The 13,727-nt window shown below is 38.6% G+C and overlaps 1 protein-coding gene across 3 annotated transcripts in view; it reads right to left on the reverse strand.

Moving 5' to 3' along the window:
* Positions 1–11,573, reverse strand: part of LOC139387143 (coiled-coil domain-containing protein 178) — a 29,188-nt gene extending 17,615 nt beyond the window's left edge. Inside the window, exons 1-17 of one of the 3 annotated variants that reach the window (XM_071133170.1) lie at positions 10,806–11,573; positions 9,299–9,382; positions 8,349–8,480; positions 8,176–8,234; positions 7,371–7,456; positions 6,907–7,110; positions 6,487–6,707; positions 6,253–6,395; positions 2,953–3,106; positions 2,648–2,743; positions 2,397–2,533; positions 2,090–2,273; positions 1,643–1,705; positions 1,315–1,476; positions 1,101–1,214; positions 713–858; positions 272–431 (exon numbers count right to left, since the gene is read on the reverse strand). In XM_071133170.1, coding sequence (XP_070989271.1) covers positions 272–431; positions 713–858; positions 1,101–1,214; positions 1,315–1,476; positions 1,643–1,705; positions 2,090–2,273; positions 2,397–2,533; positions 2,648–2,743; positions 2,953–3,106; positions 6,253–6,395; positions 6,487–6,707; positions 6,907–7,110; positions 7,371–7,456; positions 8,176–8,213 — 1,908 coding nt within the window. In that variant the 5' untranslated portion in view covers positions 8,214–8,234; positions 8,349–8,480; positions 9,299–9,382; positions 10,806–11,573. Of the gene's footprint in view, positions 1–271; positions 432–712; positions 859–1,100; positions 1,215–1,314; positions 1,477–1,642; positions 1,706–2,089; positions 2,274–2,396; positions 2,534–2,647; positions 2,744–2,952; positions 3,107–6,252; positions 6,396–6,486; positions 6,708–6,906; positions 7,111–7,370; positions 7,457–8,175; positions 8,235–8,348; positions 8,486–9,298; positions 9,383–9,553; positions 9,765–10,805 lie in introns of those variants that run through there. The other 2 variants (XM_071133169.1, XM_071133168.1) reach the window with 2 other exon arrangements.
* Positions 11,574–13,727: the final 2,154 nt, after the last annotated feature.

Genomic DNA, 13,727 nt, shown 5'->3' on the forward strand with positions numbered 1-13,727 from the left:
AATAACTACACAATAAGCTGAGGACCCTTTCAGACTTTATCTTGTGTTTGTTACCAATATACCACTTTGAAGACAATTGCCAATGGGCATGTTTGAAAACTAACAAATATTTTTAGCCTACCTGCTTTTAGCCTACCTAAATGTTACTGTACATGGTCTCAATTCCAGTAAGATTAGCTGTATGAGGAATACCAGTAACACTAACATCCAATAAAATGAGTACAACATAAACCAAACCACCTTGTATTAACCAAATGACCCAGTGTTTTACCTTGGTTTCCTCCATTTTTTGCTGTCTGGTTGTGAATAGAGTAGTGTGAGTTTGCACTGCTTGCTCAATCCGTTGTTGACAGTTGGTGATATCACGTTCCAAGGTGTTCATGATCAACGTAGCTGTTTGGTTTTTGAACTCTACGGCATCAAAGACGGACCTGATAAATACAGGTGAACGGCAATCAATTGATTTGGAATAATATCAAGCTGATTCCTGTGCTAATATCAATGATGGAAAAGCCAAGGCTTCAAAGTTAATGGTGACGCTTCACGCTCTGAGAACAGCATGAATCAAACTAATACATTCAAGCTTTCCGGGGTCTCTGGTGCAGCAGGCTTACAATGATAATACATTCTAAATACTCTAGATAGGGTAGAAGGCCTATTATATTATATTGGCAGAACAGAGGGTGGTTGTGAGGAGAGGAGAGATTCTTACTGTAGTTCTTCAATGACATCTGGCATTGTGGCTGCTGTTTCCTCCATCCTGTCAGACCCTGTTCTGTACTCTTTGGACTTAGCAGTGAGGACTGTGATTCTGCTCAAGGCGTGGTCAAACCTCTTGGTAACATCTTGGTGTAATTCCTGTCAACAATAAACAAGATTGAAATGAATGAACCATGAGCCACAATGAAACTTGGCAGCATGATTTCAACATCAATAACTTTTATTAAGTCCCACCATCCACCTTGTGAGTTCAAATACATTACACTATCACTTGTAAATCATGCGTTTGTATTAGGTGTAATACATTATATCATGAAATGTGTTGTGCTAATATCAATTTAAAATATGGTGACTGTGTGTAAATCCTTGCTTTATCTTACCTTGACTGTATTTAGATGGTCAAGTTTCAGGTTCCTTTCCTTTTCCAGACAATTTGTAGTGTTTTTGTGTTCTGTTAGAATATCACAGAGTTTCTCCCTTAAACATTCAATTTTCTGAAACAGAGAAATTAATAATCAATTGAATTTAAAACACTCAACATATCTCACTAAAATGTTTGAAATACAGTAAACTGAACATAAAATGTTAGATTACCTCAGATTTATCATTGTAAACCTTTCTCAGTTTTTCCATTTCAATTTCCAGTTGTTTTGTAGCTGATGACACCTCTTCAAATTCCTTATGAAGTTCCCCTCTGGCGTTTTCTGTGTTGGTTTGCTCCTGGTGTAATTCTGCTTTAAATGTTGTTAATGTATCCTAAAATAAAGTTTAAAAATTTAACAAAACTGTTGTACACAAGGAATCATATCACCTTCCAAGATCAGTTTTACTAGATTACTGGTTTTAGAACACAGCTGATTGTAAAAAGATGCTTGGCAGAACCAACCAAAAACTCTACAGAAGACAGACAGAAGAGATTTACCTTCAGAATGGCCATGGCTTTCATCTCGCTCATCATGTCTTTCTTCAGATTCTCAATCACTTTCTGAAGAGATATGTATATGTGTTGCATCAGTAACACTAGTAAAGAAGCCTGATAAAATGGATCTCTATGTGTTATGAGCATGGTACTACAGGTAAGAGTGCATGGATCTCTACAGATGTAAGATCTTCATTTGAGCCAGTTTGCTACAGCAGGAAATTAATCCTGCAGCGACAAGAAATGTAAATGATTCTGTGGATTATAATTCATTGACATTTTTGTAGTGGTTGATACATTTTTCATAAGGCCTTTTTAAACCTCAAATACACCACAAGTTTTAAATGTCCTGCATTGCAAATTAAGATCTTACATCTGTAGCCTTGATCATACTACAGGTATAAAAGTGTATGGATGTCGAGTTAAGTGCATGTCTCTTTCCACACGGACCCTCATCCTCTGCTCCTCCATGAAGGTCTGCTGCTCCATCTCCTCCAGGTTGACCTTGGTGTTAGCGTGGATTGCTGCCACCTGGGACAACTCCTCCTTGGCCTCTTCTCTCTGTTCCTCATTCACACTGATCTTCTGTAGCATGCGCCTCCTCTCCTTCTGAAGCTGCTTCACCGCCTGCTCACTGATGGATGGACACACACACACACACACACACACACACATGTAAGTATGCACACACACACAGCTATGTAAGTATGCATACACACACACATACACACACACACACACAAATTACATACAGTACCTCTCATAGATCGTGTTACTGTAGTCCTCAGTCTCTAGTTCATACTCTTTGTTTTCCTCATGGAGAGCCAAGATGTCCTGATGCTTCTTACAGAACACCTCCTCGGAGTGAGAGACCGCCGCTTCACCTGCAAGTCTCTGGAATATGCCCCGGATGCAACGTTAGGAAGCAATAAATATGCAATAAGTCGTATGCAATAAATAAAGTATTGTGAGAAATAGTCAACGTCAACAATAACTATCATCACTTACAGTTGCATGGACTTCTTTCTGCAGCTCTGAAATCTCTTCCTTTAATTGTGCAATTTTTCTACCTTCAACCTCAATAAATATGTTCAACTCCACAACCTGTGACCAAAAAATAACTATACATTGTATTCTCAATGTGTAAGGAACATTGGTGCATGTTTCAGCATATTCCTTAAGTAAAATTCCTCATTAATTTGTTCATTCATTAATTATGATAAATGCAGTTGTTCACAGTGGTGAAAATCATTTAAGTTAAAGACTGGCTCACATGTGCTGACGTAACACAGTTAGCACAGTACAGTACTCACCAGATCATTGACTGCAGTCTCCTGCACCTCTAGCACAGGGATATGTTGTGACATGTATCCCCACTCCTCCTCCTTCAAAGCTACCCTCTCCTCTGTCTCCTTCAATGTAATGCAGTAGCCATCCCAATAATCTATCAGCTGCTGGAACTCAGTTCTGGACAAAATAATACAATCATCTTTTGAAGTTAAATTATTCATAAACTTTACATGTATGTCTAATTGCGCAAACTGCAAGCATGGCGCAACAGTTGTAAGTACTTTATAACAACACTGTCAGGTTAAGTTACCGCGTGATTACAGAGATATTTGAGATTTAACAGGACAGATTACTTGGACAATTATTCCTTGGTTCCTTCTGGTTCCTTTTAAGCTAAAAAAAAACTTTGGGTAACTATCAGATACTGTATGTGAGGACAGACGCTGGGTGATGAGAAGAAGGTACAGGGAGTGAACATTTAATAAATAACAAACATGAAACAAAACACGGACAGCGTCTGGACAGGTGAAACATAACAACGTTAATGCTGACACAGGGATCAAACTGAGGAACAGATACAGTTAAAGTTAGAAGTTTACATACAATTATGTTGGAGTCATTAAAACTTGTTTTTCAACCACTCCACAAATTAATTGTTAACAAACTATAGCTTTGGCAAGTCGGTCAGGACATCTACTTTGTGCATGACACAAGTCATTTTTCGAACAATTGTTTACAGACAGATTAGGGTCAGAAGTTTACATACACTAAGTTGACTGTGCCTTTAATTAGGGCTAGGCCCCTTTTTTCTCAATTTCTGCCTGAATGACATGCCCAAAGTAAACTGCCTGTTGCTCAGGCCCTGAAGCAAGGATATGCATATAATTGGTACCATTGGAAAGAAAACACTTTGAAGTTTGTAGAAATGTTAAAATAATGTAGGAGAATAACACAATAGATATGGTAGGAGAAAATCCAAAGAAAAACTAACAATAATGTTTTTGAGAGACCATCCTCTTACAATAACAAGAATAAGGTCATACTGACAATTAACCCCCTGGATGCAATTCCTATGGCTTGCACAGGGTGCCAGCAGTCTATGTTCAAGGTTTCAGGCTTGTAACTTCAAAGACGAATAAGAAATATTAGTTTTAGGACAAGGACATAGTCTTGGAAATGTGTGTTTGGGCGCACCATGAAGACCTGCTAAAATTGGTTTCCTATTGAACATACTTCTTTCCGTATAAATATTATAGTTTGATTACATTTTAGGGTACTTGAGGAGTAAATAGAAACATATTTTGACTTGTTGAAACAAAGTTTAGGGGTAGATTTTCGGATTCCTTTCTCTGCATGTTGAACGAATGGATTACTCAAATCGATGGCTCCAACTAACTGCCTTTTTGTGATATAAAGAAGGATTTCATCTAACAAAACGACACTACATGTTATAGCTGGGACCCTTTGGGTGACAAATCAGAGGAAGATTTTCAAAAAGTAAGTGAATATTTCATCGCTATTTGTGAATTTATGAAACCTGTGCCGGTGGAAAAATATTTTGAAATGGGGCGCCGTCCACAAACAATCGCATGGCATGTTTTCATTGTAATAGCTACTGTAAATCGGACAGTGCAATTAGATTAACACGAATTTAAGCTTTCAACCGATATAAGACACTTATATGTACCTAAATGTTTAATATCCATCATTTTTAGGATTATTTATTTGAAGTGCGCGCCCTCAAGTTTCACCGGAAGTAAAAGGGCCTTTAAACAGCTTGGAAAATTCCAGAAAATGGTGTCATGGCTTTAGAAGCTTCTGATAGGCTAATTGATATAATTTGAGTCAATTGGAGGAGTACCTGTGGATGTATTTCAAGGCCTACCTTCAAACTCAGTGCCTCTTTGCTTGACATTATGGGAAACTCAAAAGAAATCAGCCAAGACCTCAGAAAAACAAATTGTAGACCTCCACAAGTCTGGTTCATCCCTGGGAGCAATTTCCAAACGCCTGAAGGTACCACGTTCATCTGTACAAATAATAGTACGCAAGTATAAACACCATGGGACCACACAGCCGTCATACCACTCAGGAAGGAGACGCATTCTGTCTCCTAGAGATGAACGTACTTTGGTGTGAAAATCAATCCCAGAACAACAGCAAAGGACCTTGTGAAGATGATGGAGAAAACAGGTACAAAAGTATCTATATCCACAGTAAAATGTGTCCTATATCGACATAACCTGAAAGGCCGCTCAGCAAGGAAGAAGCCACTGCCCCAAAACCGCCATAAAAACAGACTACGGTTTGCAACTGCACATGGGGACAAAGATCGTACTTTTTAGAGAAATGTCCTCTGGTCTGATGAAACAACAATAGAACTGTTTGGCCATAATGACCATCGTTATGTTTGGAGGAAAAAGGGGGAGGCTTGCAAGCCGAAGAACACCATCCCAACCGTGAAGCACGGGGTTGGCAGCATCATGTTGTGGGGGTGTTTTGCTGCAGGAGGGACTGGTGCACAAAATAGATGGCATCATGAGGTAGGAAAATGATGTGGATATATTGAAGCAACATCTCAAGACATCAGTCAGGAAGTTAAAGCTTGGTGGAAAATGGATCTTCCAAATGGACAATGACCCCAAGCATACTTCCAAAGTTGTAGCAACATGGCTTAAGGACAACAAAGTCAAGGTATTGAAGTGGTCATCACAAAGCCCTCAATCCTATAGAAAATCTGTGGACAGAACTGAAAAAGCGTGTGCGAGCAAGGAGGCCTATAAACCTGACTCAGTTACACCAGCTCTGTCAGGAGGAATGGGCCAAAATTCACCCAACTTATTGTGGGAAACTTGTGGAAGGCTTCCCAAAACGTTTGACCCAAGTCAAACAATTAAAGGCAATGCTACCAAATACTAATTGAGTGTATGTAAACTTGGTGATCTGATGGAAAAAATAAATGCTGAAATAAATCATTCTCTCTACTATTATTCTGACATTTCACATTCTTAAAATAAAGTGGTGATCATAACTGACCTAAGACAGGGAATTTTTACTATGATTAAATGTCAGGAATTGTGAAAAACTGAGTTTAAATGTATTTGGCTAAGGTGTATGTAAACTTCCGACTTCGCCTGTAGATATAGAAGAAGCAATCAACAAAGTAAGGAGTCCAGGTGAGTCCAATGAAGCGCTGATGTGCGTAATGATGGTGATAGGTGTGCATAATGATGGGCAGCCTGGCGCCCTTGAGTGCCAGAGAGAGGGAGTGGGAGCAGGCGTGACACTGTAATACTATTTAATATGCTGTATACTGTACTCACAGTCTGTCATTTAGCAGATTCCTGTTGCCCTTAAGTTCATTGAACATCAATCCTCTATCCTCATCTGCTTTCAGTTCTTCCTTTCTCATCTCTTCTTGAAAACTCTTCAGTTCACTGAAGGTCTTTGAAAATGTCTCAAGGGCCTAAAATAAAAATATATATAAATATATGCAATATATATGTGACAATAACAGTGTAGAAAAAAACTTGAACAAAATTAATTGTGAACAGTACCTTATGTTGAGCCGTATTAATTTGGATCATGAAATCGCTCTCCAGCTGCAGTTTTTCCTTCACCAGAGGCCCATTTTTCTTGATGAAATCAATGTCCTCATTTAACCGCCGATTCAGAACTTCTGTCTTGATCAATCTATCTGTCACTTGGTGAAGTTTATCTCTTCTCAATTTCAGATGCCATTTCAATTCACTGATGTCTCTGGTACAGGCCTCATGCTCTGGAGAGAAACAGCACATATCCAGGTTTCAAGTAAAGTTGCACTATAAGCAATATATAAAGAACTTACCAAACCTACTAGATTACAGTTTATTTTGTCTTCAACAACAAGTGTTGCAAAATAATACTCCTAATAAAAGAGTGATAACAACATGAATGACCTTTCTTTAAGGGATCTTTGTCTTTTGCCACTGACTGACCTTTCTGGACAGCTACAGGGAACTCCTGCTGCTTCCACAGTGAAATACTATACATTTTCCTCCCTAAAGTTCTCCTTCTCTTCTTCTCCGACTGTAGAGCCTCCTCTGCATCCTGGCGATCAGCTTCCAGACGTTCAATCAGATACACTACTTCTACCAGGACGTCCGTGGTTTCCTTACGCAGCGGAGACAACAGGTCACCCTCTGTATGAAGGAAGAGAGATGCTCGTATAGTATACCAGTAGCCTTATCTATTGAAAAATATTGGTAATTGTCAGATGACCTAAGCTAAAATAAAATAAACTACAAGTGGACTCATAGTACAGAAAGCATCTGCAAACAATAGGGGCTGTACTGTATATGGTTGATTCAAAATAGTGCGCATGTTATAGATGCCATTATAGATAGATGCCACTGTATCCCTCTCATTTGAGAAAATAAATAAACAAATAAAAAATATTCACCTCTTTCACCTCTTGCACTTAGTCCAATGCCTTCGATGTATAACTCTGTAGGTATCATTGAAGACACAGATTCACTGGAATTCAATCTGGAAAACATGGAACACATTTCTTCACAGACCTGAAGAAATAGGAACATTCATTTCTGTAAATGTAAAGCTTTAAATGAAGACTAATAACAATAAATGAATCAAACTGTATTCATCAGGTACACAGTTTAAAGAAGGTTTGAAAGGTGCAGCAAAATGCTTGTGTGCTAACTCCCTCAACATTACAGTACAATAATCAATAATAAATATCAATAATAAGAGTCAAGTTAAAAATAACAAGTAATAGATCAGTATAGATCATGAATGTGCTATGTCCAGTACGACTGTATTTACAAATATTGTGTCTTGGTCACGCAGTTGACAATAGTATATAATAGAACACCAACGTTGACTGTGTTTGTGTGGGTGTGTGTGTATATTTGTGTGTGAGTCAATGTGCATGTGTGTGCTTGTGTGGGTTTGTTAATGGGTTGTTGTGGACGTGTTAAACTATACCCCACAGGAATAGTAAACAAACCAAAATTTGACCAACAGGGGAATTTTTTTTGGTCCCCACAAGGAAAAAGGCTATTTCTAGCGTGTTTAGGTTAGAATTAGTGCAGGGTTAGAATTAGGGTTAGGGGTTAAATGTTAGGGTTAGGAGTTAGGGTTAAGTTTAGATTTTGGGGTTAGGGAAAATCGGACTTTGAATGGGTTGGAGGGTTGGAGTTGGAGGTGACACATAGGATATAACATAGGACCAAAAAGATACATCTTACCTAAAAGTTTTGCTTTTTTGCTGTTTTTCATGAGACATCTGATGCTGAACATTTCCTGACTGGTAGAGGAGACAGGCAGACAAATTACAGAAATTTATTTTTTTTCTTCATATTTTTAACTCATAATAATGAACTCAAAAAGCTTTTTTGCATGATCACACTTTGAATCTTACCTGTTGACACCAGCTCTCCACTTTCCTCTTCAGCTCCTGAATATGGCAAACAGCTTTGTTGACGCACGGCGAGGGGGTGTTAACCAGGGCACAACTGCGACGTCTGCTGGGGCACACTGCTTGAAGATCTACCTGATCTTAAAAGATATCAGAAATGACCACCCGTAAATCAAATTCATGATAATTTGGGGATGGCTTGATGAAAAGCAAAAAACACATAACTGCTTTCCATAAATATGATACATACAAACAACAGTATGACAGTATGACAGTATAACATGTATGACAGTATAACATAACGAATAATTAATATGACAAATCTGACACACGAATATAGTATATCGGACACATATTCCACTTTGTGTGAAAGAGACTTACTGTACACAGTGTTATGACAATAAGACAATGATCTTATGTCATTTCCACTATCACCCATAAATGTCCATATAACCAATCACTGTATTGTAAGCATCAGGGAATAGGCCAAGGGCCAGGGAAGCCTAATTTGAGCCTCCTGTGGCAGACTCAAGGACAATATAGGCTTAGCGGTGGAAGGGTGCCATCTGGCTGCAGTATGGCTCCTGGCCTAAATGCACAATATTGAAACAGATATCCTACTCAGTCTAACATACACTTTAGGCCAGTGCTTTCAAGGCACAACATAGCCTACTCTATGTAAGATGATGCTGCAGCTGGAACGCTCATATGAAATATGATTAAGCAAGTGGGCGACTTTCACCTTTTGTCATGGACTGTAATGTGAGAGAACATTACCTGCTGTTGTGGCAATCTGTCTCAAGTGTCTCTTTAGAAGCAAGACAATGTGCGATGACAGACAGTATCCCCATTGTATAACAATGCTACCACCTGTATCTCTGTTCTGTTTCAATTGCCTTTCAAGTGTTTAGGTGTGTGAGGGGGTTATTATTTGTGCAAAATTTCATTCAAACCTTGTAAACTTGGCCCGTCCTCCCTTGATGGAAATCTGAGTGGTTCAACTTCAGGCATTGTCGCAATATGCAATCTCCACAATACTATGCAAAAAACAAATTATTGTTAGTTAGATCAATGTTGGTGAAATTAAATCACTTATTTGCTACCTTTACATCTTGCCACTGTGCAAACTAATGGCAAAGCTGTGTGTCATGTCTTATGTTATGGCATGGAAGAAAGTCGAAGCGTGAGCGAGTTGGCTATCAACTTACTTGTTCCCAGAATGGATAGGACTTCGTTCTTTTAAAATTTTAACATCCTGATTCAGGCGCTACTGTAACTACCACCGATACGTTATCTGGAAACAATATATCCGATGAAATTTTCAACTAACTTTATTTTATGATCAGAAAGTTACAAGAAAGGAGTTGTAATGTCCCGTGTGATTCTATTCAGCGTTGAATGGCTGCGTAAACTTCCCGTGTCACATGGTTGCTAAGCAACAAGCAAAGGGCTGCATTCAAGAGCAGTAGTAGAGGTTTGTTCACTGTACTTTATAATATGACAAATAATAACCCCTCACGGCTTCTCGAGGCCCCTTTATAATATGACAAATAATAACCCTTCGCGGCTTCTCGAGGCCCTTTGCATGGCACAGGCATTGCTCGTCTGCCATCTAAGTTAGTGGGACATATTATGCGATGTATTAATTCAGAGGAACGTTTTCACCAAGGTTAGGCTAAAGTCTAGACATTTTGAGACACTATAACAGCATTTTAGGATGATAAGTTGCATGAAGTTTCCCAGTGAAACTGTTTGGCTGACTAGAGGAATAACAAATGTAATTATACTAGGGTAAGTAAGGCTTGTAGAAATGAGTCATAAAGCAAGTTAGCCAAATTAATGAAAGGACAATGGGGCATCACATTTGTGCTTAAGCAGCAATTGCACATGCATTCATTACAAGTACAACATAAAAATTATCTGTTTGTTGATCATTAATTGATGAGATACCAACACAATACATGTCACTTCCTACTGGCAATCAATGCCATTTCCACTTAAAGCACAATTGAATGCTCTAGAAGTTAAACAAAATAAGGAGCAGACATTATATGCCTACCATTCTTAGATCTGTGAGACAGGTTCTAAGATAGGGCAGGGTCAATAAGACCTTAACTGGATACTGGTATGGAAGCATGCAAGACAGGACTATCACAAAATATATAGATTGTATTACAAATATAGTAAAGTACGCCAGTTTACTGGGCAGGCGTAATTTGATGTCACCAAAGGTAATTTACAGTTTTACAAAGGCCTGAAACAAAACACAGCAAATTTTATGTGGAAGCACAGCAAACTGATTTTCAGTGCAACACAGCAAACACAATATTCAACAGGGATTCAATATCAAAGGTCTAACAGACTAAAGTGTTACGTGAATACAACTGCACGCTCTCTCAATCCCCCCCCCCCCCCCCCCGCAAAAAAAACAAACAGTAAGCTATTAAACACAATACATACCTCTGCTGCCTCAGCTGTCTCAAGTCCACTCCACTCGACACAGCCACTATTTATTTTTTTGGTTGTTTTTTAACCTTAATTTAAGCAGGGAGTCATGCTGAGACCGCGGTCTCTTTCGCACATGAGCTCTGCATGAACACACCAATAAACAACAATTACATTATACATATCTATAAACACATCAATTACACCCCACTGGCACAGACGTCAATTCAACGTCTATTCCACGTTGGTTCAATTTCCTTGAAATTTCCTTGAAATGACGTGGAAACAACGTTGATTCAACCAGTGTGTGCCCAGTAGGACAAAAGATGAAAAGCAAAACAACCATATGAAACAAACACATTCTTAAGTAAAGTTTCAAGTTGTAATGTCACGTGCACAAGTACAGTGAAATGTCTTTCTTAACCCAACAATGCAGTAATCAATATCAATGTAGTACTAAAAATAACATGAGGCAGAACAAAAACACACACATACAAAGAATTAAGAAGAACACAATAAGTAAGTAAGCTATATACAGGGTCAGTTCCAATTCCATATTTACAATGTGCAGGGATATTGCAGTAATAGACATCAGGATATATGATAAACAAAGTAGCAGCAGCGTTTATGATTATTGTATGTGAGTGTGTGTGTGTGAGCAAATTAAGTGTGTGTGTGTGTGTGTGTGTGTGTGTGTGTGTGTGTGTGTGTGTGTGTGTGTGTGTGTGTGTGTGTGTGTGTGTGTGTGTGTGTGTGTGTTGGAGTGTCAGTGTTCATGAGTGTGTAGAGTCCTGTGAGTGTGCATAGAGACTAAAATATAAAATACAAGGGTCAACAATCCCATGTGTAACTCTGTTGTGTGTCGCACTGCTTTGCTTTATCTTGGCCAGGTCGCAGTTGTAAATGAGAACTTGTTCTCAATTGGCCTACCTGGTTAAATAAAGGTGAAATAAATCAAATAAAAAACTCAGTTTGTGTAGCCATTTTGTTAGCTATTTAGCAGTCTTATGGCTTGGGGATAGAAGCTGTTCAGGAGCCTGTTGGTGATTTGATGCACCGGTTGCTGTGCTGAAGCAGAGGCCCTCTGACATCAAAGCAGAGGCCCTCTAACATCTGCCTAAATTGGAATCCTGATCTCAGAGCATTTTGTGTTATTCTGTACGTAAATCTGAGACATTTGGCTAAGTTTAGGAGTTAGGTTAAAGGGTTAGGGTTAGCTAAAAGGTTAAGGTTAGGGTTAGGGGAAGGATTAGCTTAAAGGGTTAAGGCTATCTGGATATTTATGCTATCTGGCTATCACTTTTTTTGGTTACTCCCTGATTCCATATGTGTTATTTCATAGTGTTGATGTCTTCACTATTATTCTACAATGTAGAAAATAGTACAAATAATAAAAATAATAAGTAGGTGTGTCCAAACCTTTGACTGGTACTGTATATATATTTATATATATACACACTACCGTTCAAAAGTTTGGGGTCACCTAGAAATGTCCTTGTTTTTGAAAGAAAAGCACATTTGTTGTCCAATAAAATAACATCAAATTGATCAGAAATACAGTGTAGACATCATTAATGTTGTAAATGACTATTGTAGCTGGAAACGGCTGATTTTTTATGGAATATCTACATAGGTGTACAGAGGCCCATTATCAGCAACCATCACTCCTGTGTTCCAGTGGCACATTGTGTTAGCTAATCCAAGTTTATCATTTTAAAAGGTTAATTGATCATTAGAAAACCCTTTTGCAATTATGTTAGCACAGCTGAAAACTGTTGTTCTGATTAAAGAAGCAATAAGTGGGAGGCCCCAGTGCACAACTGAACAAGAGGACAAGTACATTAGAGTGTCTAGTTTGAGAAACAGACACCTCACAAGTCCTCAACTGGCAACTTCATTAAATAGTATCCTCAAAACACAAGTCTCAACGTCAACAGTGAAGAGGCGACTCCGGGATGCTGGCCATCTAGGCAGAGTTTCCCTGTCCAGTGTCTGTGTTATTTTGCCCATCTTAATCTTTTATTTTTATTGGTCAGTCAGAGATATGGATTTTTCTTTGCAACTCTGCCTAGAAGGCCAGCATCCCAGAGTCGCCTCAACCCTGTTGACGTTGAGACTGGTGTTTTGCGGGTGCTATTTAATGAAGCTGCCAGTTGAGAACTTGTGAGGCGTCTGTTTCTCAAACTAGACACTCTAATGTACTTGTCTTCTTGCTCAGTTGTGCACCGGGGCCTCCCACTCCTCTTTCTATTCTGGTTAGAGACAGTTTGCGCTGTTCTGTGAAGGGAGTAGTACACAGCGTTGTTCGAGATCTTCAGTTTCTTGGCAATTTCTCGCATGTAATAGCCTTAATTTCTCAGAACAAGAATAGACTGACTAGGTTCAGAAGAAAGGTCTTTGTTTTTGGCCATTTTGAGCCTGTAATCAAACCCACAAATGCTGACGCTCCAGATACTCAACCAGTCTAAAGAAGGCCAATTTTATTGCTTCTTTAATCAGAACAACAGTTTTCAGCTGTGCTAACATAATTGCAAAAGGGTTTTCAAATGATCAATTAGCCTTTTAAAATTATAAACTTGGATTAGCTAACACAATGTGCCATTGGAACACAAGAGTGATGGTTGCTGATAATGGGCCTCTGTAAGCATATATATATTCCATTAAAAATCTGCCGTTTCCGGCTACAATAGTCATTTACAACATTAACAATGTCTGTATTTCTGATCAATTTGATGTTATTTTAATGGACAAAAAATGCGCTTCCATTTCAAAAACAAGGACATTTCTGTGTCCCCAAACTTTTGAATAATGATAATAATAAAACAATCTGATGGGGATTGTTTCCAGACACGGCATTTATACTTCCTGTGCATTGTAGTCATGGTGGGTTGAATCATTATGTGTTTATATGTTTCTTTTGTCAACTTCAATATTTGT

Source organism: Oncorhynchus clarkii, chromosome 28 (genome assembly GCF_045791955.1).
Source record: "Oncorhynchus clarkii lewisi isolate Uvic-CL-2024 chromosome 28, UVic_Ocla_1.0, whole genome shotgun sequence".
Lineage (NCBI taxonomy): Eukaryota > Metazoa > Chordata > Actinopteri > Salmoniformes > Salmonidae > Oncorhynchus > Oncorhynchus clarkii.